We start from the raw sequence: 25,309 nt of genomic DNA on the forward strand, positions 1-25,309 counted from the left end.
TTTGGAGTATAAAATTTTGGAAGAATGTGAATCCGAGTATAATACTCCTATTTTACCAGTCAGAAAACCTTCGGGTGAATATAGACTGGTGCAAGACTTGAGAGCAGTAAATCAAATAGTTAAGGATATTTATCTTGTAGTAGCAAACCCTTATACACTGTTAACAGCATTGAGGGAGAATTATCAGTGGTTTACAGTGCTTGATTTAAAAGATGCTTTCTTTTGTATACCTTTGGAAAAGGAAAGCAGAAAACTGTTTGCTTTTGAATGGGAAAAACCTCAAAAGATGCAGCTGACATGGACTAGATTACCCCAAGGATTTAAAAACAGTCCAACTATTTTTGGAAATCATTTAGCAAAGGAATTTGAAATCTGGAAACAGGACAAACCAAGACCTGGACATTTACTTTTACAATATGTGGATGATATATTGATTGCTACAGAAGAAAGATTTATTTGTATACAGGTGACTATTGACCTTTTGAATTTCCTGGGACTAAATGGGTATAAGGTATCCAGGAAGAAAGCCCAAATAGCCTGCCAGACTGTGATATATCTCGGCTTTGAGATTTTAAAAGGACAACGACAATTAGGAAAAATTGCAAAGAAGCTATTTGTGGTATACCTGAGCCAGGAAATATTCATGAACTCAGAGCATTTTTGGGAATGACTGGGTGGTGTCACCTTTGGATCATGAACTATGGGCTAATAGCTAAACCGCTGTACGAGGCCCAAAAGAATTCTCCCTTTGTATGGGGCCCACAACAACAAAAGGCTTTTGTAGAGTTGAAACGTGCCTTAATGTCTGCACCTGCCTTGGGACTGCCGGATCTAACCAAAGATTTCCAGCTGTTTGTACATGAAAGACAACACCTTGCACTGGGCGTGTTAACCCAGAGGATAGGAAGCTGGAAACGACCAGTCAGGTATTTCTCTAAACAACTGGACACAGTGAGTAAAGGGTGGCCAAACTGCCTTCGAGCAGTGGCCGCAACAGTGATGCTCATACAAGAAGCTCAGAAATTGACTTTGGGAAGAACAATAACAGTCTATGTTCCACACATGGTGATAACTGTCCTAGAACAGAAGGGGGGACATTGGCTGTCCCCCAGCCGAATGATGAAATACCAGGTGGTATTGACTGAACAAGATGATGTGATTCTAAAGACAACTAACCTGGTAAATCCTGCAGTGTTTTTAAGTTCCATACAGGAAGAAGGACAACTGGAACATGATTGTTTGGCTACCATCGAGTATGTTTATTCCAGTCGTGAGGATCTGAAGGATGTACCATTGGAGCAACCAGACTGGGAATTGTATACTGATGGAAGCAGCTTCATGGAACAAGGAGTCCGATACGCCGGGTATGCGGTAACAACAGACACCACAGTTACAGAAGCAGGAGCATTGGCTAGTACCACATCAGCACAAAAGGCGGAACTGATTGCTTTAATCCGGGCCTTAGAGCTAAGCAAAGACAAGAAAGTAAACACCTGGACTGATTCAAAATATGCCTTTGGGGTAGTGCATGTCCATGGAGCTTTGTGGAAAGGGAGGGGGTTATTGTCCTCTCAAGGATCAAACATTAAACATCAAACAGAAATTTTACGATTATTGCAAGCAGTTCAAAAGCCGGATCAAGTAGCAATCATGCACTGTAAAGCACATCAGATTGGAAATACAAAAATAATAGTTGGAAATAATTTAGCTGATAAAACAGCAAAAAAAGGTAGCAAAGAAACAAGCATCGCAAATGGCAATAATTCCTTCTAAAACAGTAACCCTTCCTAGGGAAAACCCGAGATAATTCAGAAGAAGATGACAAATTAGGTCAGTTATTAAATGGTAAGAAAAACTTAGCTGGATGGTGGATAACTCCTAATGGACAGGTAGTAATTCCACCTCTTGTGATGAGAGAGGTAATTCAAACGAGACATCAAGAATGTCACTGGGGAGCAGAAGCCTTAGTAACATCTTTACGAAAGCAAGTAATATCAGTTAAGATGTTGGGAATAGCTAAAATGGTAACTGCAAAGTGTGAAGTATGTTTGAAAAATAATCCAGTGATTAAGAAAAAGGTTCAAATGGGTAGGCTGAAATCTGGTACAGAACCTGGAGATTATTGGCAAGTAGATTTTTCAGAGTTACCTAGACAAAATGGGTACCAGTACATCCTGGTAAGGGTTGATACTTTTACAGGATGGCCAGAAGCCCTTCCCTGTCACACCACACAAGCAAAAAGAGGTTGTGAAGTGGTTATTACAAGATATAATTCCGAGATTTGGAGTTCCTATTGGAATTTCCTCTGACAGAGGTCCACACTTTGTTGCTGAAGTAGTCCAAACTGTTAGCAAAGTATTGGGTATTAATTGGGATTTGCACGCGTCTTGGAGACCACAATTTAGTGGAAAAGTGGAGAGGATGAATCAAACTTTGAAACGACAAATAAGTAAAATTTGTCAGAAACCAGTCTAAAGTGGCCTCAGGCACTTCCATTGGCGTTATTATGAATCAGGGTACAGCCAAAGAGTGGAACCTCAGTCAGTCCTTAAGAATTATTATATGGAAAACCATATGAATCTCCAGAACCAAATCCAAACATACATGTAAAAGGAAAGCAGGATGTGTATAACTATTTGCTTTCTCTAGGAAAAACTTTGGCTGCAATTTGGAGTGCAGTTATTTGGAATAGACCTTTATCCCTGGAAAATTCAGTGCATGATTTCCAACCAGGAGATGTCTATGTGAAGACCTGGACCTCTGAACCTTTGCAGGAATGTTGGAAAGGACCTTTCCAAGTACTGTTAACCACTTTTACAGCTATCAAAATAGCAGAGTCGGAGGCTTGGATCCATTATACTCGAGTGAAGAAAGCACCTATTCCATGGAAGATTATCAACCGTGACCCAAAGACTTTAAAATTTACTTTAAAACATGTCTAATTTTTTTATATCACATTATAATTGTTTTTTGGATTCTATTTTGGTTGACTGTGTTGACAGGATCATGGGCTGACTTGGTGGACAGGAACAAAAGACAAATAGAGACAGAACAAGTAATTGAAATTCCCAAATAAACGGCTGAGGAAAATTTGATGGTGGGATTGATTAAAGAATTTGCCAATTTACAAAATGTTACGCAAATCGCTGCTTGTTTACCAATACCGAGGGCAGTAGGTGAATCTATTTCATGGGGAATCTTAACCATGAATTTGACCAAATTAGAATATGAAAATGAGATGATGGATTGTAAACAAGAACCTAGGGAAACTTGGGAATTGCAAAAGGTTAAAGTTGGAGAAGAATCACCAGTATATTCAACCATGTGGGAATGTAAAGGACGATTTGTGGCTAAACCGGGATTAGATGGAGATTTAGGGAACAAGGGATGGTGTTATTACCCTAAAATGGCTACAACAAACACCAGTGTATGGATAACCGAGACAAAATGTGAGAAAAAGAATCAAACCCTACAAGAAAAGGAAACAGTTTGGGATTCAGTTTGGTCTATGACCTTATATTCCCATTTTCAGTATATGGCAAAAACTCCTTGGTGTTTTACATGGGAGGGAAAAGTGTTTTCAGTATTACCCTGGGTCAATGACAGATCAACTTCACTAGGAGAAAAAGAGAATAAAATAGTGCCATGGTGGAAATGTGAAAAAGCGTATGATTGCAACAATGTAGACTTAATAATTCAAAGAATCCCTCCTTTGGCTGCTGCTTTAAAATATGGTTGTTTTTGTCGAGGTTTAAAGAATACTCTCAATTTAACCAGCACTTTTACAGTTAGAAGAGGAACTTTGTTTAGTTGCAGAAAAGCTACTATTCGAAGTCCTGGACATTTAATTTGGGCATTGAGTGATGGAACCTGGACAACTCATCTACCATTAGATGGTAAAGTGAAACAAATTACTTTAGGCATGCCAACATTGTGTCCGATTTGAAAGAAATCACCATTTAGAGGATCCCTAGAAAATTTAGAACTGAAACGAATAAAGAGATCTGAGACAAATGATGATAATTGGAATGAACCATCTACAGGAGTGAAAATTGGCTGGGCACTTGAACCACTTTTAAATCCTATAGCATCATACAGGAACAGAGCATGGCTTTATAAGTTAACTGGTCAAGTGGAAAAATTAGCAAACGTTACTAAAAAGGGGTTTAAGGAATTGAACATACAATTACAGGCGACCTCCAGAATGATTTTACAAAATAGAATGGCACTAGATATGCTCCTACTTAAAGAACATGGAGTATGTGGGTATCTCAAGGATAAATTGGACCACTGTTGTATCCACATTCCAAATGTCACTCAGGATGTGGAACATGATCTAGACCTATTAGGAAAAATTGAAAAAGAAACTGAAACAATTCAAAAGGATATGTCAGAAAATTGGCTTGGAAAAATTTTTAACAAATTAGGATGGAACTTGAGCTCTTGGATACAATCCATAATCAAAACTTTGTTTTTGTTACTGATTGTCTTTTTGATGAGCATGCTAGTATATGCATGTTTGAAGAAGCAGTTTACCAATAGGATTGCAGTCAATCGTATGATTATGAGAGAAGTACCTACTAGTCCACCAAGGTATAGCCCACCACCAAAATATGTTGAAACAAATGATATGTAAATAATGTGAAAGTATTGAAATAATGATTTTCAACACTTTCAAAGGGGGGAAATGTTATCGATTTGTTAATAAGTTAAAATTGATTGACTTTATTTGATTGATTATTTGATTTTATAGAATTATTTTATAGAATAGAAATACAGAAGGATAAAAATATATTTTGAGGAAACTTATGATTATTTAGTAAAAGCTGTTATGAGACCCTCTGTACATCCTGTACCAAGGCCAGAAGAATGGGCCGGAATCATTGTTGAAACTTAAGTAATAATTTAGCGTTTGAAAGGTTTCTTTGTATCTGACCAGTCTTCTGTATATAGAAAGTGTATTGAGATGTCAGAATATGAGATTAACGGAAATTGGGAAGAGTCGACTGGATCAGCTTGTAGTTGCCTGCCAAGAAACCGTGAACTTTAGTAAAAGGTAATTCCGGCAGGGGGAGATCGCGACCACCGACTCATATACCACCTACCCAAATCGTACCCCAGACCCATTTCTGGACCTTTCTAAGCTCTATTGCGCAGAATCGGATATGGGAGGAGAATATGTTAATGATTTATGGGAAATATTATGATTATGTATGAACATTTAATGAATATGTATGAATAAGTTTTATATATGGTGTCTGATTTTGAGACCTGGTGTGCATTGATCGTGAGAGGACTCGCTCACGCACCCGGCCGTTAATAAAGAAGTGTCTGCTTATCTACATCACATTGGTGTCGATAAGTTCTTCACTCCGAGATTTCGGTAACACGTGGAGCTCCTTGCTCAACCATGCAGGCCTCCTAGTGTTTTTGCCCAACCTCATCTTTGTTGGGACGCTTTACTCCTGACCTTGGAGGAGGTGATCCTTGAATATTAACCAGCTTTCTTGGATGCCTCTTCCTCCATGGCTGTATCCCATGGTTACTCTACCAAGCAGATCTCTGATGAGGACAAAGTCAGCTCTCCTGCAGTCCAAGGTAGTGATCCTGCTGTACACCCTCCTTGCTGTCCTAAGGATCTTCAAATCCAACATTTCATGGTCACTGCAGCCACGGCTGCCCTCGAGCTTCACATTCCCCACCAGCCTCTTCTTGGTGGTGAGAACAAGGTCAGGCATAATACCTCTCCTTGTTGGCTCCTCTGTCACTGGGATTAGGAAGTTGTTGTCAATGCATTTCCCAAACCTCCCGGATTGCCTATGCCCTGTTGTGTTGTTCCTCCAAGATATACCAGGATGGCTGAAGTCCCCCATGAGGGCCAGGGCTTGTGAACATGCAGCTGGTCCTGTATCTGCCTATAAAGGGCCTTACATGTAAATCTACTTGCATGCGCCTCTTTTAGGTTTGAAATTTCACGTGGTAGGAGGTAACATGCTAGATAATTCATCTTCCTGCTCCTCTCCTGTTCTTCAGAGAAGCAAAGGTCTCACCCATTCATTAATAGTCTTACCATGATATGTTTTTGCTTTGCTCATCTTTCTGGGTTTAGTTACTCAGCGTTATAGTCAGGACTGCCACAAGTGCCTAAAAAGTTCATACATCTTCATAGTAGCATGCTATTATGCAAAGGGCCAGTGAGCTGCATGACTACTACAGAAAATTTCACTGACTTGTTAAATTTTCACTTAAACTGCTCCTGACCTTTTCAATAAGCAACATTTTACCACAGGTACTTCACATGTTAAACAAAAAAGTTTATTACTCTGGTCAGACTGACATGCTGCTTCATCAAGATTACCATTTATTGCTGGTTTGATTTAACTGAAATAGTTTTTGCTATGGCTTCCCTAGTGTCGGATTTTCAGTGATTTCACCTTTCATTGGAACTTTAGAATGCTACTACTAAATTTTTCCTCAATTTACGTTTAAATCCCTTCAGAATTTGTTGAACTACTACTTTTATGAATTTCTCAGTATACTGTTTAAGCAGATCTGTTATGGATGAAGGAACTAGAGCAGTGAAAACTGTCATATTTCCGCTAAAAAATTCCAAAGTTTGTGATGGCAGTACTTCCTTGAGAACACACAGAACAATCATTCTCCGATTTTTTCCTGAAGTTTTTCTTTCTCCCCAATTTGCTACTTTCACATTTAATTCCCAAATAGTAGAGCAGTCTGCTTACTCCATATCAGCTGTTATACACAGAGTATCCCATATTAAAAAAAACAGATTGAGCTACCTTCCTGATTTTTTCTCAGATGCACACTCACTTTATATCTTCTCCCTTTCATCTAACATTTTAATCAAATTATTAGCATTTCTGTTATGTCAAAGCACCCCCCCCCCTTACGTTCTGTTTGTACTACATTTTGGCTAGATCATTTGTAAATCATGAATCAGAGATATTTAATCTACTCCCTAACCACTTATTCTAAGCATGTCCTTGACATTCTACTCTACCACTCTCTTTTCCTCAGAAAACAGTCTTCTGTATTTATTGTACAGGAGCAAACTCCACCTCAAAAAATTACTGAAAAATAAATACTATATACCAAGGTCATTAAGTCAGTGCTATCTGACATATGTAGCTTTGGGTGCCCATTATAGCCACACCTTATACTACGTAAACAAAAAAATTATACACTGTATTCTCCATTACTAACACCTACACAATTTTTTACTACAGTCACACCTAAAAAGCTGCTCTCAGAACAGAAGGTGTAAAGCTTTTGTGCAAGATGCTGCACTTAGTTACTACGATGAGCAAAGTTCCAAAAAGATTATAAAAAAGTACTGAATATGATAAAATAGAAAGGGAATTGAGACCTACAGCTAAACTCATTTTCCAAGACACAAGCTGCTTTGCCTTATCAAAGCAAACTGCTACAGCGGCCTCACCTACAGTAGGTTGCACAGAATCACACGCAGGCATGTTTTGAATGACTCCGGAGAGGGAGACTCGACAGCCTCTCTGGGCAGCCTGTTCCAGGGCTCTTGTCACCCTCCAAGTAGAGAATATTCTCCCCAGATTCAGACGGAACCTCCTGTGTTGCCATTTGTGCCTGTTGCCCGTGTCCTGTGTCACTGGGCACTACTGAAAAGAGACTGGCAGTTGAAGCCGTTGGCCGCCTGGTTCTGCTCTTGGGAGGCTGCTAAGGAACATACATTGCTGCTCTGGTTGGCCTGGCTTATTCCCCAGCTGGGTGTGACGGCGTGAGCACTGCCACTTTGGACCCATGCCCACCAGTCCTTCAGGTTAAAGCCAGCCCCACCAAGCTGGCCAGCCTACTGCCACAGATTCCCTTGCTTCTTCTACACAGGTGGATCCCGTTCCTCTCTAACAGGCTATAGTCAAGGAATGTCCCATTGTCACAGAAGCCCAAACCCTCACGACAGCACCAGCCCTGAAGCCAGAAGTTGATTTGCATTACAGGTCCATTTTCGGCTGCACTTTTTCCTCTTACTGCTAAAACAGAAGAAAGAATAACCTTGGCACCAAAGCTTCTCATCCAGTGCAGTTCGTCCGTGCGGACCTTGCTTGTGCGTGTCTGCAGCTGCTAAAGCTTCTGGTCTGTTCCTGGATGTGACGCAGGAGGGTGGAGGCTGCGGTGGAATCCTGCTGTTGCGGGTCACTAGGGCCCAAGGTGCCTCGTGCTCTGTGGTGTCTGCTACAGGAGCACGGTTCTGACCATGGTTTTTATTTTAATGTTGAAATACAAAATGAAAGGCCTAATTTTCACCAGACTGCAACTGATAACAGGTAAGAGTTGTTTTGAAATAACGTGCACGCATCTTCAAAATTACAGTTCAAAACTTCTAGACAGAAGGTCTTAAAAACTAGCTCTCCGCAGAGGTAGCTTAAATGGGAAAAAAGGCCACCGGGTGAGAAATGCAGTGCCTGAGAGGAGCTCTTCCCGTGAGCTAAGTCCTGCTTAACAGGGCAGGGACCCGCGCTCCCAGAATCAAACCTTAAAATACATTACTGCAGGCTGTAAAGCCCTGCCTTCCTGTGGGGCTGGCCAGCGTTTGCCTATGAACCTGGTGGTTAGCTCAAAGAAAGGTGAGCTCCTTACCTATTGTTCTGTTTCTTCACTTCATTTAGACAGGCTTCTTGCTATTAGCACATGGCTCCCTAGCATCAGCTGCCTGAAATTCCAGAACCCGTCAAGAATGTTCTCTCCTGAGATCAGTGAACTTGAGATTCACAACCCATAAAGAATGTTCTCCTGAGATCAGTGAACTACTTCACAAGAGTTCCCTTGTACTGCACAACCTTCAGCTGCTTAGAAGACGCTCCTATGAACCAATGACAAAAAGTAACAGAATTCCTCACTCTGAAAGGAAGAGTGTCTGTTGGCACGCTCTTGTTTCTGGAGAGCAAGGCAGCTACAGACTAATACAAACAGGATCAAAGATGAAACAGTGGCACTGGAAGTGCAACTTAACCAGTGAAAAGGAAGGACATGCTCTTGTGTAGGCTTAGGATTTTTGTGCTTTGTTGCAGATATAGACAAAATCAGACAGTTTTTAATTTTTTGAATGGAAGTGTTTGGTTACCCCCACGTAGGAAATTCATTCCAAAATTCTGACACAAACTCCTCTAGAGTCCAAACCCTGCTAATAACTCTTGGCAAGCACCATAAATGGCTCAGTTCACACCTAATTCCCTTGGAGACTCCCCACTATCAACAGTATTAAATTACCTTGCCAGGCTGAACACTAAGCACACTCATGACTATCTACATTACAAATGAATTAACTATCCTGTCTGTTGCAGAAATACTCAAGTTACTAAATGCAGCAGCAGGGAATGAAAAAAAAGACATTTTCTTGGAGCTTTTATATAGCACCAAATTTAACAACAAAGACAGTCCAGTAACATCTCCTTAAAGAAAAGTTTTTTTTAAAAAAAGAAGTGTATTTGTGAGGAAAAGGCCTTGGTCACAGTAACATGGAGTCCAGTACCCCTTTAATCAGAAATCCCAGATCAGACTGTACCAGTTTTAGTCTTTTAAAGCTCTGCAGGGAAACATTTTACCAGCAGATTTTTCATTTTGCAGACTAATGTAATTGGTGCTTCATTTCTTTCCAGTCAGTCTAATATGACACTTTCTGCAGATTTCTCATTGCTGCCCATGACTGTCTCCCCAGCTTACCCAATTCCTTCTACAGTGTGCTGGAACCTACGCAGTATCCCAGCCAATGCCTGAGAAGGCCTGTACTGAGGGTGAACGTTGCTTCACATGGCTTACTGATATGGATAAAAAGAAGTATAACCTGTGTGATTCCCCTTCATGTAGTCAGCTTATTAGGCTTTTCAAATTATTTCCCTCTAAGAAACGCAACACTGTTCTCGATCCCATGTTTGTTGGGTGCTGGGTGTTCCTGCTTAAGCGCAGGCACAAAACTCTACGCATTTGTACCCTTTCCTCTCCCAGAGGCTTCTGAATCTTCAGGGCATTTTGATTTCCACTACCACACACAAAACGGTCTACAATCCCTTTTAGCTTTACGCCTCTAAGTTTTAATAATCACATTATTTCATGATGGAAACTCTTTGTGAAAATCATGAAAAGTAGTTGACAAGGAACTGGCCTCCTTAATCACAACAGTAGCTATTCCCAACTGTTCTTCCCAAGGAAAAGCATACTGAGAAACAGAATCAGAAGTCCTATTAAAGACCAAATATAAGACATCAACTGATCCTCTCGTATACAGTAGACCTACCACTGAAATTAGTTAATTACTTCAAAAATTTGTCCTTGACAAATTGATGCTGTCTTTTACTCAGCTATTATATTCTAGATGCTTACAAACAGCTTTCGTTCCAGATTTTTTTCAGGAAACCAAAAGGAAGCAGACTAGTCTGCCAATCTGTAGTTCTCCCTGTCCTTCAAAAATTAGTAATAAATGTAGAAGAATGGCTGCAGAAGCGTGGCCTTAGAATCTCTGAAGATCTGCACAATCCAGGCCTGGTATTAGAATAGGCCTGTAATCAGAATTGTACTGAAGTTGCTGTGCAGAAGTTAACAAGAAGGTAGCCTTGAGCTATTCTCGAATCCTGAGACCAAGTAATTATGTTGTGCCAACAGGCCGTGGCTGTAACAAGCTACAGCTGCTGGGAAAGCAGGTGCAGGGCCAAGAAAGATGGGGACCCGTATGGGAAAATAGGGAGTAACAAACTACAAGGCTGAAGCACAGCAACTCAATTAGCTACATGGATAGAAGGCTTATTTTAGTCATGATAATTAGGGGTGTGAGAACCACGCATGTTTAGAGACTACTAACCAATTTTATTTCTGCTTTACGAATATGCATGTGTATCGGTTCTATATAAGTAGTGTTAGAAACTAATAAAGTTGAGCAAGATGCATATCTCATATCGAGCGTCTTCTTGACTCCGGCGAACCCTTCTTCCAACCAATAAGTACAGCCACCAGGCTTCTGGCTTTCACATCTTTGGTACTTCAACCATTTCTAGAATACTGCAGTCTTTTTTTGTTGTTCCTGAAGTTGTCACAGGTAAAGATCATTGAACAGATTTGGAAAAGTTACATTTCTAGAAATGCGGGATATTTCAGTTAAAACACTTGAAGAACCAACCAGCTAGAGATTTCCTTGCCTTACCTTGTATTTTAAATGCCATAATTACCTCTGAAAAAAACTGTCACCAAGAAAGTTACAAAACTATGAAAGAGGTATCAAAGATAGCAATGGACAAAACTGAGTGAGAGCCACAGCATACCGAAAGAAACATCTGTGTGACAGCATCTCCCTCAAGCTGAATTCACGACTCGGTGGCAAGTATAAACTGAAAGCTGCCATCTCCAGCCAAATACCAACAGACAGTTCAGTGTTGCCCTTTTGCCTTTCTGTCAGGGAATAATGTGTGAGCTCCTACTGAGCTTCTTCCAGCATATTTCACTTGGCAAAAACAAAAATAGTATGCCACAACACCTGTAATAGGTTTCTGAAGCCTGCCCTGCTCTGCAAAGCTATGCTGCTAAGAATCCTAAAGTAAGACTTCAGACATAAGCAAACCTTTTGGACTGACAGACAGAACTGCCCCACACTAAGAGCCCTTGACACTTCCATCTTTAAACAACCAAATGGGCTAACTTCACATTTTAGAAATCTCAGAGAACAAGAGGTCAAGCAACAACAAAAATAATCCCTTCAGCCATTTTCATATCCAAGTCTGCTTAGCGTGTTGCTGGTATTTCTTTTTTGTTTGGTTTCAGGTTTTGAAGGGGTGGGGGTGGAGGAGTTTTTTACATCCTTATTAAACATTGACCTTTGCAGCTCAGGGAAACAGTATTTATAAGCAGACAACTGACAGATGAAAAGCTGCTTAATCTCAGCACAGGGAGCAAACTATCTAAAGAAGGAAAATAGCCATGAACTGCCTGAGAAAACCAACCAGAGAAGTCACTTGATTGCACTATTTGGGAGATTAATCAAATCAAACCTCTGAGATTAATCAAAACAATATGATTTACATTGCTTTGTTCTTCTAAGAAACACTAGCCTATGTACTGATTAATACTTTATTAGTACCTGTAATCTCAACTATCTTGCAACAAAGAAAAGATTTTAAATTGACTGAATATTTAATTGATCATATATCAATATTTAGGGAATCAAGGTTTGTATCTGCTAATGACAAGAAAAAAAATAAAAATGCTGTGCCAAATCCGTTCAAAACAGCAATATCCTCTGATTTGGTGGGAAACTAGGTTCTCCACAGAAGCACGAAATTAAAGACCAAGGAACACAGATAGTTTTGCATTCAAAAGCAAGCAGAGACCATCAATACAAAGCCACTGGAAGTTTATCTGCTTTACATCATGCTGCCTTGTCCTCTAATACAGGATACTAAGTACCACAGAAGCTGATGCTTTCATAGGGTTTACAGGAGTAGTCTGGTAATAACACATCAAAAAACCTACCTGCTTGGAGGAACTAAAATAGAATCAGATACAAAAGCTGTAGCATTGCAAAAAGAACCTAAAAAAAGAACAGAAATTGCTTCCTGGGCTGCCAGACTAATGCAATCACATAAAACAGGTGGCAGTAAGGCAGTCACTCACATGATCACAACCCTAACACTGCAATAAGGCAAACATAAGACTATTTGTTAATTCAGAGCTTTTAAAAAAAATAAATCGATTTTATCCCTTTCAGCAAAGTCTTCTTTCTATTTCCCACACATTAATAAAGGAAAGCAAAGACTGACAAAGAAAAAAGTGGCTGCAGAACAGGTTAAATATAATCACTTCTTCAAACTAAAAAAACACTTCTCTTTCATTAGATTATCCCCTTCAAAAACCTTTAAACAACTGTTCCATGAGTTTAGTTAAAACTGGAAACAGTTATCAGAAATTCTTTTTTAAGATTATATGAATGCTAATTTGAGTCACATCATTGTCTACACCTGACTAAATAGCTGTGTGCAATTCGCCATGCGTTCCATTACTAACTTCAGTTTTATAGGCACATCTCTCCATCGTTATGCAGTAAACAAAGGACAGCATTTACAAGCAAGCATCTGACTAAGAGCAAAGTAATAGGTGTGTTCAGCGCTAGTTTTCCAGCCTCACCGATTTCAAAACAAGCAGTTTGGAAAAAAACCGTGAAGAGCTGCACTACCAAAAGATAGCCTCACATACACGGTGTGAGGCTTGTGGAGTCTAAACGAGCACGGTCAGGGACAGGACCAGAATATAAAATCAAATTTTAGGCCTTCACAGCGAAGGTGTTTCTGAAACACGGGAAAAACCTTTCACGGCAAAACGTCACCGTCAGCAGAATTCTGGTCTTCCAAACCGCCGCACATTAACGCCCATAAAGGTGGTAGCTGCATACCGGCTGGCCTGTAAGGTGCACAGAATCCAAGTCTGCAGGCACCGAGCAGACACCAACACGCGTCCCTGTAACCTACGTGCCTGGGGTCCCTGAAAGAAGGGAAAAATGAGGGCCCCGGAGCGGAAAAAGGACGCGTCGACACCGCATGTCCCCCTCGCCCCCCGATACCCCGACGGTCGCTGCACCCGCTTCCCACCCGAAGGGCGCCCGGGACATGCCCAGGGCCCCCCTGCTCCCGACGCGGGTCACCCACCGCCCCGGCAGCGCCACCCACACACACACACACACCCCGCCGTGACTCGGCGCTGCGGCACTCCCGCGGCCCCGGCGATCCGGCCTCGGCCCCCCCCCCGCCCGCTGCCACCCTGGGCCGCGCCGCTCCCTCACCACAACCAGAGCCCTCTGCTCAGCAGGCAGAGCCAGTCCCTCACGGCGCGCCGCCGGCCTCCATCCCGGCCGCCGCCGGCCTCTGCTCGAGGGCTCAGATAGCCCCGCCGACAGCCGCGGCCGCTTCCTTCCGCGTCAGACCGAGCGGGGCCGCTGACATTTGCCCCTCACCAGCCGCCCGCCCCCCCGGTGGCGCTTTGTCGTCACGGCCCCGCCCCGGAGGCGAGCGCAAGGTACGATGGGTACGGCCCCTCCGCGCTGAGGCGGCGGGCAAAGGTGTGCGCGGCGGCGAACTACGGCTTCCGCCCGGCTTTGCGGCGGGCACCGCCGGCTTCCGCCCGGCCGGGGGACCGTGGCGCGCGGGTCGACGGCGCGGTGCGGAGGAGGGTGGCACGGCCGGGCGCCGGGCGCAGCGCGGGGCTGCCGCCATGCACAGGTACGGGGGGGGGCGCCCGCCGCCCGCCGGCGGGGTGGGGGAGAGCCGCGCCATGCCCGGGCTGCGCGTGAGCCCTGCCGCCCGGCGCGCGGGAACCCCACGGGTGTCCGGCGCGGGAAGGGACGGGACGGGGGGCGCTGGGGCCCCGGAGGCGCGTGCCGCAGGCTGCTGGCGGGGCACAGCCCGCGCGGCGCCGCTCCCGCCCGGCGCTGGGACCCCGCCCCCGCCTCCCGCGCGGCGGCAGAGCGCCCGCTGCCCGCGCATCCCGCGCGCCGCCCCTCCCGGGAGGAGAAGCCCGGGCGGGGGCGGGGGCGGTCGGGCCGCGCCCCCACCTCTTCGCCGGCTTCTCTCGCCGGTCCCCCCGCTCGCCCCCTCACGCCGCCCGGCAGCGGGGCGCGCTTGGTCCCCGGCGGGCTGTTGCAGCGAGCACGTGCCTCCGCGGTGGCCTCTGCTTGCGCTTCCAGCCGCTGCGGGCGCAGCGCTGCTCATCGCCCTGCCGGGGGACGTGGGTTATGCGCGACTGTCAGAGGGTTCTGTGCGAGGAGCCCCGTCCTGTTTGGTGTCAGTCTGGCGGTACTTTCAGAGCCCTGTGGGTTTTGCTGTCTCTGCAGAAAACACCTCCAGGAGATACCATCCTTCACCAGCAATGTTTCCAGCAGCTTCACCTGGGACTGCGACTCCGGCAAGACCTTGAAGTCCCTCTCGGGCCTGGGAGTGTCCGTCCTTAAGAAAGACAAGCTGGGCAATGAAAACACACCACAGGACTTGCTGGTGTCTTCGTCCTGTCCTCCTCCGAAACGGCAGAAGGTGAAGGACTTCATCATTGTGCGTCGGCTTCGGCTGCTCCAAGAGGCAGAGTCAGGTACTGTCACCCCGGTCCAGGTTTTGTTCACCCTTCAGCAGAGATGGAGAGTGGGTATCACAAGTCATTAGTACTTCATTTTTTGCGGGCTTGTGCTCTTTCCCAGCAGAGTATCACTTTTAGATCTAGTGGCATTCAGGCTTGGGCAGATAAATACTCCTTTATGTAAGCCTTTAACTAGAGGCAGTACGTCAGGCTCCAGAACTGAGACTCATGTAAGCCATGGCTGGCTCCCGCCTAGCCCCACCAGCCCCCATCTGTGTGCTAGGGGTTTGTGCGGCATACCTCTGTGTCTGTCAGCTCTTGCTGCTTGGGACTTGGGTGCCACCTGTGCCCAGCAGGGCCTGAAGTTGCATCTGTTGCTCTGCCCAAGGGACCTATTCCAGGAGATGTTTTGCCACATACCAAGCAGGGCCAAGCTCTTCAGGGCACAGCAGTGGCTGCCAGATGAATATGGACTGTTTGTGCTGCTGTCCCCAGTACAACTTTGAAACCCAGCGAGGCTTGATACTTAAGCATCTAAGCAGTAAGATACTTGGTCCTTGAGACCAAAGGGATCCATTCCGCATCTGTTGCAGTGCAGGCTGAGGTATGCCAGGGGCCCAGCATCTTGTCTTCTGCTGGGGCTGAGTGGTGAGCAAGGCAAGGAACTCTGCCAGAGAGCTACAGGGAAGGTGCAGTAAAGGGTGTAAGGTTCCTGGGCTGGAAAAAGACTGGGAGGGAAAGAGCAGGGCTGTAGCCTGAAGACCTGGGGCACTTGAAGAAGGGGTTATAGAATGCTGTATTCCTTCCTCTGGTATCAAAATGTATTTTCAGTTTGCAGTGACTACAGAATGCACAATAAAGAAATAGCTTGCTCCAGACACTAGGCTGTCATATGAAAAGTGGGAATACCCTCAGACATCCCTGCTTTTAAATGAGACAGTGCTGGATCACTGGCAGCTGTTCTTGAGCTCCACCACCCAGAAATCTCCCGTGTACATGGCAACACCTTCTGGAGCCTTGTATCTACTGATACTGTTAACTCCCTGAGAAGTTGAGATGCACCACATCCTTTCAGATAACGCTGGGGGCGGTGGTAGTTAGCATGTGTGTTTTAACGAGCAGTTTGCAGTACCTGGTTTTCTCTGTATACCGTGCAAAAGCATAGCTCACCTTGGGCTCTCTTCTGGGAGCTGACATGCACAGGAAGGATGAGCATTTCAGCAGGGGAAGAAAAAGAAAGTGAGGACCCTACAAGCCTTAGAATGCAAATGCCAGTTTCAAAAGTGAGTATGTGAATAAAGATTATTGTCATCTTTTCAGTGAAATTGGTTTTGTATAACTTTATTATGTACGCTAAATTGTTGTTATCAAAAGCTTTGCCTTTGCCAGTCATACCTAGGCAAAGACGGTACTGTCTTCCTACAATGAAGAGCTGAAAGGGGAATAAGTAGTGGGCTGATGTCTGTATAGTCTAGAGGGAGACTGTAGAGGTACTTTTAAAACCAAGCCAAACAAGGCATCTGATCAACAGGAAAAATGAACCAGCTTTAACTGAAACACGTTTCTCTTTCACTAAAGGTGTTTCTTGGGATGTACTTCCAGATGAATTGCTTTTGGCAATCTTTGCATGTTTGCCTCTAAATGACTTGCTAAAAGTTTCCGTGATTTGCAAGAGATGGCATCGTCTTTCGTAAGTATTACTTATCATCGCTTAGTGCTAAGAAAACATTTGCTTCCATAGACTGTTAAATGATCTGGTTCTTACCTTGTTTATTCACACATAATTCGGTTTATGTGGAAGGGGGTTATACGTATGTATAATCAAAAGATGGCTCACATATTTTAACGTTAGTAAATTCTATAAAATGGCTTTCCCTCCTGTCAGTCTTTTGTGACACTGAAAACTTTCTGTGGTTGTACTCATAGTTCTGACCCTTTCTAAATCACTAACAAGTAAAATTCTGTGCCTTAGGTTTGATGAATCTCTCTGGCATACTCTTGATCTGACTGGTAGAAATCTGCTGCCAGGAGTGATAGGACAGTTGCTGCCTGCAGGTGTTACTGCATTCCGCTGCCCAAGATCCTATATTGGGAATCCATTGTTTAAAACAAGCAAGTAAGACTTTTTCTGCATGTTGTGGATCCTGAAACCACATATCAAATATTCCTAGTTTCTCTGTGTATTTTTGGGTTTAAGATCTCCGCCAGCAGTAGCATTTGTGCTGTCTCTGGAGTGTAGAAGAGCTGATCAGTGGTTAGGCATATGTTGAAATTAGAGGATCTGTATTCACCTGTCAGTTACTTAAAACCAAGCTAATGTGATTTTTCGAAAGTATCAAGCACCATCATCCACTTGCAATTTATATCTTGTAGCATGAAGAATTGTCAGCATCTCCAGCATTTTTATATGGGAAGATCAAAGTGATTTAACTCCAGCACAGTAGACTTTCAGGTATTATGATGAATCCTCTAAATGCGTTGAAGATAAGAGTTGTGCAGTTTTAGTTGGTACCTTAGCAGTAGGTGGGGTGAGCTTAGTTGTATGTCCAGTGTACAGCGGAATACAACGGTATAATTATGATCTGCAAGCTTTGCACTGTTTTAGTGTATGGGGTATACTTATGGTATGGGGAATTTGTAGAACAGGCTTTATTGCAGTTTTAGTAACCTGCCTTTCTCCTTTTGTAGATCTCTCAGAATTCAACATATGGATTTGTCAAACTGCACGGTGTCTGTGGCAGATCTCCAGAGTATTCTTTGTCTATGTGAAAGGCTGCAGAACCTCAGCTTGGAGGGACTAGTACTTTCTGACAACATCATCAAGTGAGTGACATGTTTGGAATATTCAGTAAATACCTTCTATTTGGTGCTATCATTTTGTGCAGGCTAGCAAAAGAATGCAGTTAAGGGTTTTTCATTGTGGGAGTCTTTTGAAACGGCCAGTTCGAGCACCTAACAGACCTACCTGGCAGGCTAAATGAGCTGCCTCTTTCCTCTCTTGTCCTCCAACAGATGAGGCGAGGAGGAAACACTCCTCTGGAAGAGTGTTTCTTGGTGGCTTTTTGTCATTCCTCAGAGTAGGGGGAGATTGGCTCCTGCAGCCAAGCTGCATAGCAGAGCTCCTTTTTTCCTATTTCTATGCTCCTAAGAGAACTTCTGTGTTTGGCATAAAGGTTTTTTTCTGTTTTAAGGGGTATAAGTAACTCTTCTGCCAGAAGGTTGTTGTGCTTCTGCACTATTTCTCACTTCTTTCTTAAACTCCACTTTGTCTGGAAAATCACAGATTCTGTCAAGCAGATAACTGTTGGTCGATTAAACTGGGAAGACACTTAACAGGTGTGCAGTCAATGTCCTGTTCAATCACAGGTGATTGTGGAAGTGCCAGGGACCATAGGTCAGGTGGCAGAGACTCTGGGTGTCCTGCTTTCTACTTCGGAGCTTTCTGATGCCTTCCTTACTCCAGGGCGGGGGAACAAAGCACAAACAAACCCATTAGTCTGGCTTTTGATACCAGACTAAAGTGTCTGAAAATGGGGTACTAACTAGGCACCAGTGATGAAATGTTACTGCCTTGTGTACGAATGTAGATACAAATGTAAGTTTCGCTAACTGCAAGCCTGTTTTAGTCTGGCAAACAAATGCATTCAGGGGGATGCTATTTGGACATGTGTGTTTTTCAGGAATAACCTCCATCTTGCAGAGGTGACTTCAGAATGTGGTGATTGCTTTGTCTTTTAGAGGTATAGTGATCTTTAATAAAGCCATGGTGTGTATTTAATGGTATACGACAAAGACAAGGTGAAAATACATTGTTTCCTTTTAAACTTAGCAGTTTATAAATATGCAGACTTATCAGGAATGTCAGGTAAATAAGCAAGTATCCCCTTTGACACTTCACGGTGATACAGCAAGTGCAGGGTTGAGAGCCTTAGTGACTCTTAGGTTGGTCAGTTTACTAAAAATACGGTGCTGCATGTTTAACCAATAATTCTGTGCCTGGGATCTTAACTTTTAAAAATAATCACACATCCTAGCAATGCAAACAATGTTCCAACATTTAAATTTTATTAGACTTTTCTTTTTTCTTCCCTACAGGAACATTGCTAAGAATCCTGATTTGATGCGACTAAATCTCTGTGGGTGCTCGGGGTTTTCTGCAGAAGCCTTGAAGCTGATGTTGAACAGCTGTTCTACGTAAGACAAAAATAGTTTTTACTATTGCTGCTTACTGCTATTCCTGAGAAAAAGGATCCTTTGTATTTTTTTCCATAGGCATCCCAATTGTACTTGTCTCTATGTTTTTTATGAGCCTGTTCCTGAATGCCAAACAGCTGATTATTAGCTGAATAGTCAGATAGTTTCTTCCCATCAAGTTATTTTCTTCTTTAATAGCAAAGATGAACTTCAGTATTTTTAAATGAGTTTCTTTAATCATCCTTAAAGCAAGTCTTGCTGGGTTAACCCCATTTATGTTCCTTTGATATCATGTAAATTTGATTTTCTTAATGAAAGCAGTATGTGACCCTTACATAGTAGAGTGTGTGTTTTGAAACAGAAAAGTGGAGTCCCAGGGCTCCCTTTGCAAACAGAGTACAGCATGAATGGCAAAAACACTGTGCCTTTCCATCCAAGACAGAATAATCCTTCAGTAACCTACTTTATGAAGCACTGTGTTCAGATTGACAGCTCCAATGATTAAACCATCTGCCACCAGGAAGTCATTGAACTGAGCCCTAGTCAGTCTGGAGTTTATGTCGTGATCTTTCTGCTGACTTCCTGTGAGATGCTGGACAATCTACTTAATCTTTGCTTCTGGAAAAGCATGTTTTTAGTCAAACGGCATATTAGTGGACAGACAAAGCCTTAATCTTTTTCTGCCTCTCATGGGTAGGTAATGCTTTCTATTGCTTGGTCAGATTCCTTGGATCATGAGCTATTTAGAGAATGGCAGTCTGTACAGTGCACAGCAAATAGCAGATGGCAAAACTGATCCTAAGAATGCTAGTGGTGATTTAACTGTTTTTAATTTATACAGAGATTGCCAGCTAAATGCTCTAGTTGGGCTGTTCACTGTCTCGGTCCTCTGGTTAAATCTACAACACCTGCACACAAAAGACTTTGTTCCAGCCCTGAATGGTGATTGGCTGTAGGTAATCAAGCATGTAAAGAGATTTAAGGTTACAGCATCACCAATGCTTACATAAAACTATGAAGTATTTTATGCCAATTAGGATTAATTGGTCATCTGACCACTGCTAGTAATGGATAGCCTTTTTTCCCTCTCAATGTGAACATCTGTTCAGTAGTAACAGATTTAGGTCACAAACCCAAAAGCAATATGAAAAGACAGTGTCTCCCCGTGGCAGTCCCCGGGAGAGAATCATATCACTTCCTAATGGAAGTGGCCTTGGGAAGTCACTAACCCCTTGCCCAGAGCTTGGTCTTGCGCTGGCAAGGTTGATGATAACTTTGTGTGGTTGGATCTTGAAAACCTCCAAACACAGATTCCATAGCTTCACTGGGCAACCGGCTCTAGTGCTTAATTATTGTCACACCAGATTTTGTAGTCATGAATACAGGAAGTTGGTAGCAGGTGTGTTACAAGTTTTTGCATTAAAAGTATCAACTGTAATAGATAATATCAGAACTCACTGTTTTGGTGATTCTCCCAAACAACTCTTTGTTCATTTGTGTGTAGGCTGGAGGAGCTGAACTTGTCCTGGTGTGACTTCACAGCCACCCATGTCAAAGCAGCAGTCAATCACATCACTTCAAAAGTAATGCAATTAAATTTAAGTGGATACAGACAGAATCTACAAATACAAGGTAAATGACAGCATGGCAAACCTTTTATCTCACTATAAGATAAAGCAGCAGGCTTTATATATTTTTCTGGTCGGCATCCACTGTGCATATAGAAAAATCATGCACCAACACTGATTCTGTGCTCTATATAGCTTGATGTTCTTGCTGTCAGAGAATCTTACTTCCGTCTCTGGCTCAGCCATGAGAAGTGAGATGATTTGCCTTCTGAATTTAAATAATAGTGAGGTGAAAGCTCATGTCATCTTCAGTTGAAAGGTACAGCCCTTACTTCTGAAGTAAGTCCTGAAAGCTGGATACGCTGGATCCCATGTTCCACTGTAAACTGTGCATTGGCCTTCCAGATAGTTTTTGGATCTTTCTTAAGGCTTCTGCTGTTGTGGGGGCTGAAGGCATCTTCCAAAAGACATCAGTCATAGTAACTACTTGAGTTTCAGCCTGACATGCTGTCATACAGATACCATTTAATTTGAAAGGCAAATCATCTCAGTAATCAATATTAACCATTTACTTGCTAAGAGTTCTAGGAGGAAAAGTTAGGTAAAGTTGCAGGGTAATAGAAAATGCAGATAAATTCGATTTGGGGAGAGGGCACAACAAAATGGGCAAGGATATAGATAAAGGATGAAATGGCTTTGGTGGTACAGAGAAGTGAATTTTCTCAATGAGCAAATGTGATGCCAGGGCATTGGCTGACAAGGAGATAGGCAACATACCAGTGGTAACCTCTCTTTTCTTCTGTTTAAATGTCACACAGACCTTGGCATGCATTCCTTTGTGGGGAAATGCACCAGTCTTCTTTTTACCTCAGCCCAAAACCCATAAACAAACATGCTACACAATCTCATCAAAATCAAGAATTTGAACCTTCTGTTGATGTGACCATTAGAGACAATGTGTAGAGCTCTTCTGTTGCAGAACACTTTCTATGAGTAATTTTACTCTGTTTCAATGCAATTTTTAATGCATAAGATTTCAGTAGCTCACTAATCATCATAATTTAGGTATTGTTTTCTTTAGGTTTTATACGTGAATTCTGAAATACCAAAATCCTCTTGTATGTTGATTAACAACCTGCTAGTAACAGTGGCCTCAGTGATATCTGAGCCACAGGTGATCCTATGCTGTTTACAGACAATGAAAAGATAGTATCATGAATTTACAGTTTAAATTAGGAAAACCATAACTGTAAAGGGGAAGAGAACTTTCTGTGGGTAGAAATTGAGATGCCTGAAGAACTTGATGGTCTGAAAGGGTATTTGATGTGTGGAAAATTTTTGGTGTTTTTTGACTAGTAAGAGTTTCAGGCATCTCACCATTGCTGTGTCTCGGTAGATTTCTACAGCAGTATCACTTACTTAGTAAGATGCTGGTGCAACTGACTTTTAGGGACACTACTTTGGACTAAATAGATCCGTTTTACTGAGGATTAAAAGAAGTCCCTGTATCCTGAAGTATCTTGATAGGCAGACTATATGCTCTTAAGCCTTAAGTTTTCTTTTTAACAGAAATGAACATGTATGGAAGTGAGTAGGCTGTATAAAGCATGTTTTTCTTACTGGAAGATGGACTGACTCTTTGTGACCTCTTTTCAGACGTTAAAACACTGGTGGAAAGGTGTCCTTCTCTCACCCATTTAGATCTAAGGTAAGGAGACCTGTGCACCTGGTCCTTAAATGCTCTGGTTCAGAGGACTGCCACTTCTACTACAGTGCAGTAACTATATAGTAATAATGCATGATTGTGTAGGATTGAACAACCAGAAAATATGTTCTGTGCTAAACCTACAAGAGATTTGCTATCTGGCATGACCTAATCTGAAGCAGGTAACTAACTTGAAGATTTCTTGTTACTTTGGCATAAATGTTGCATACATACAGGATTTGTTAATTCACAAGTGATAGTACTTGATAGGTAGAGTAGAAGGAAGCATTCAGATGCATACAGTTTATAAGCCTAGCATCCTAGAGAAGGTTTAGTTCATCTGATATGTATTTTTTACTTGGCCGTAGAACTGAGGAAAAAAAAAAAAGTGTATTTAGGTTTTAACCTAGTCAAATTAAAATATTTTGAAATCTTAATGTGTAAAGTAATTGTCTTTTCATGGCACGAGACAAGATCTGCTGCAGAATATCTGCCTGCAGAGAAGCTTCTGCTTCACTTGCCCTTCAGTGAAAATCAAAATCTCTCTGTTGTGGTTGCAACCAAGCACAACACAGCTGCATGCACTTAACGTAAAAATTACCAAGCAAGAACTAAAACTATCAGTGTCCTGTCAACATCATTCTCACACCAAATCCAAACCACAGCACTGCACTGACTGCTAAGAAGAAAATTAACTCTATTCCAGCTGAAACCAGGACACCCTCCCACACAACACACACACACACTAGAAAGGGGTTACCTCCATACTCAGCAAAAAAACACTTCAGTGGTAGAAAAAGAAATTGAAACTCATTAATTTTTTTAGCCTGAATTTTGGAAACACCGAATTTACTGCTGCTTTATACTTAAACCGCCATTATATATGCTCTCGTGTACAGTGACAGTGTGATGTTAAAGCCTGAGTGCTTCTGGTATTTTCATCAACTCATCTTTCTACAACATCTGTGTCTTAGCCGATGTTACCAGATATCACCTGCTTCCTTAATGTAAGTAATCTCTAAATGGCTTTGGTTTGCTGTTCATGCAGAGGGTATGTTATTTTAAACTAGGTTTATTTTAGGTTTAGAAATGCAAGTACTGTTCTGAAAAACTTACTGGTATGAGGAATAAGGAGCTGAGATAAAATAACCTGACTGCTAGAGCATGTACCTTTGAGAATCCAGACTGGAACCAAAGGTATCCAAGATAATCTCTCTGTGATCTCAGTCTGTACTCACAGAACTTGCTGATCAGTATGTCCATTGGTCTTCCCTTAATGGCATTATACTACTGGTACTCATTACTGTGAGGTACAGCTGGAGATTCCAGTGCTGCCAGTGACCAGTATCAGTGTCAATATTAGGTTTTCAATTATGTAACAAGGAAGGGATAGTCCTTTGGAAAACCTTTAACAGAGCTGACAGTTGATTAGCTAATCTGTTTATACTCCTTTGCTTTTGTGTGCACCTGTGTCAGTTACTGGTTGCCACTGAAACACAGCTTAGAGTTAGTTGCTTGTGGGTATTTTCTGCCTTTTATTAGTATATCAGTCATTCTGTTGTATTATTACTATATCAACTTAATTCTCTCAGGAAAGATGTCAATCTACAGAAATGATCAACAACAAGGAAGAGGTTGTGAGAGGAACAGGACTACCAAAATGAGGATCTGAAGAAACTTTTCTGTAGCAGTTTGTGCTGTCATGATGATACCTTGCATGCCTGCTTGTCAATTTTGCCTAACACTTGCTTACAGATAGAGAGTTCACGTGATGAGTGGGCAAACATGAAGCATTCAAGAAGCCAGGGCTAGCTATTCACTGGTATGTTGTAACAGACTGGAGGCTGAGAGTACCTAGGGGCTTGTGTCCTGACCCATATCCTGCAACTTCATCTGGGGCAATTCCTTCTTGACCAAAATAAATCAGTCCAGGGAAATGAAGGGGCAGGAACCAGTCTGCTTACACTGTGTTGAGAAAGAACAGTAAGAAGCAATTTACTCAGCAGGTTTCCTGAATTGTCAGTACAGAGAACTAGTTTCAGTTAAGTATGTGCTTTTAAAAAGTAGGAAGGAGAATTTAGCTTAAGTGCTTACCTTCTAGAACTTTGTAGAAATGCAGTTACCAAGTTTGGGTACAGACTGCAAAAAAAAATGTTTTCAGGTTCATGATTATTTCCATATTTTTCTCTTTCTAGAGAACTTCGTGAAATTCCAACATTAAAGACTCTTCAGGTGTTTGGAATAGTGAATGATAGCTCTTTACAGCTCCTCAGGGAAATGCTTCCTGGCATCAAGATCAATTGTTCACCCTTTACAAGTATCGCAAGGCCAACTGTTAGCAGCAAAAAGAACCATGAGATTTGGGGCGTCAAATGCAGATTGAAAATCCTGAGAAATCCTTGTGGCATATGATCATGTACAATGCACTGGGTGCAATGGACACGCTGTGTACTGGAGCTCCTTAAGCAGCAGAGTGCTGGAGCACCTTTAATCATAGTACTGTTACTATTAAAAATCATTCTAACTTGGGTTTATGCCTTAATGTAGTTTCATAAATATTTTTTTAAGTATTTCTTTTTTTACATAAAGCCTTTAGAAATCTGATTATCTGTGAGCAATTGTAGTATTTCTTTTAGGCTTTTTATTGTTGTTTTTTTACAAGGGAGATTCTTTAATGACAATGATTAACAGTGTGAGCCTCTAGCAACTGTTGCAGGTTCTGATGCAGCTTTTGTTGCTTTAAGGT

The 25,309-nt window shown here is 42.4% G+C and overlaps 2 protein-coding genes across 4 annotated transcripts in view; one reads left to right on the forward strand and one right to left on the reverse strand.

Annotated features, from left to right (window-relative positions):
- LMBRD2 (LMBR1 domain containing 2) overlaps positions 1-13,957 on the reverse strand; it is a 45,661-nt gene extending 31,704 nt beyond the window's left edge. Inside the window, exons 1-2 of one of the 2 annotated variants that reach the window (XM_055699695.1) lie at positions 13,814-13,941; positions 13,427-13,515 (exon numbers count right to left, since the gene is read on the reverse strand). The gene's annotated coding sequence lies outside the window, so the exon portion shown is untranslated. Of the gene's footprint in view, positions 1-13,426; positions 13,516-13,813 lie in introns of both variants that reach the window. The other variant, XM_055699696.1, reaches the window with a different exon arrangement.
- A 124-nt stretch (positions 13,958-14,081) lies between these two features.
- On the forward strand, positions 14,082-25,092 carry SKP2 (S-phase kinase associated protein 2). Of its 2 annotated transcripts, XM_055699701.1 has the most exons (10): positions 14,082-14,249; positions 14,861-15,111; positions 16,675-16,786; positions 17,069-17,212; positions 17,785-17,919; positions 19,192-19,290; positions 20,795-20,922; positions 22,515-22,566; positions 23,463-23,570; positions 24,759-25,092. In XM_055699701.1, the coding sequence occupies exons 1-10, from the start codon at positions 14,242-14,244 to the stop codon at positions 24,973-24,975; spliced, it is 1,254 nt and encodes a 417-aa protein (XP_055555676.1). In that variant the 5' UTR covers positions 14,082-14,241; the 3' UTR covers positions 24,976-25,092. The 2 variants fall into 2 exon arrangements, with proteins under 2 accessions (XP_055555676.1, XP_055555677.1); XM_055699702.1 differs by lacking the exons at positions 14,082-14,249; positions 14,861-15,111; positions 16,675-16,786; positions 17,069-17,212 and adding an exon at positions 17,470-17,548.
- Positions 25,093-25,309: the final 217 nt, after the last annotated feature.

The sequence above is a fragment of the Falco cherrug genome, chromosome Z, assembly GCF_023634085.1.
Source record: "Falco cherrug isolate bFalChe1 chromosome Z, bFalChe1.pri, whole genome shotgun sequence".
NCBI lineage: Eukaryota > Metazoa > Chordata > Aves > Falconiformes > Falconidae > Falco > Falco cherrug.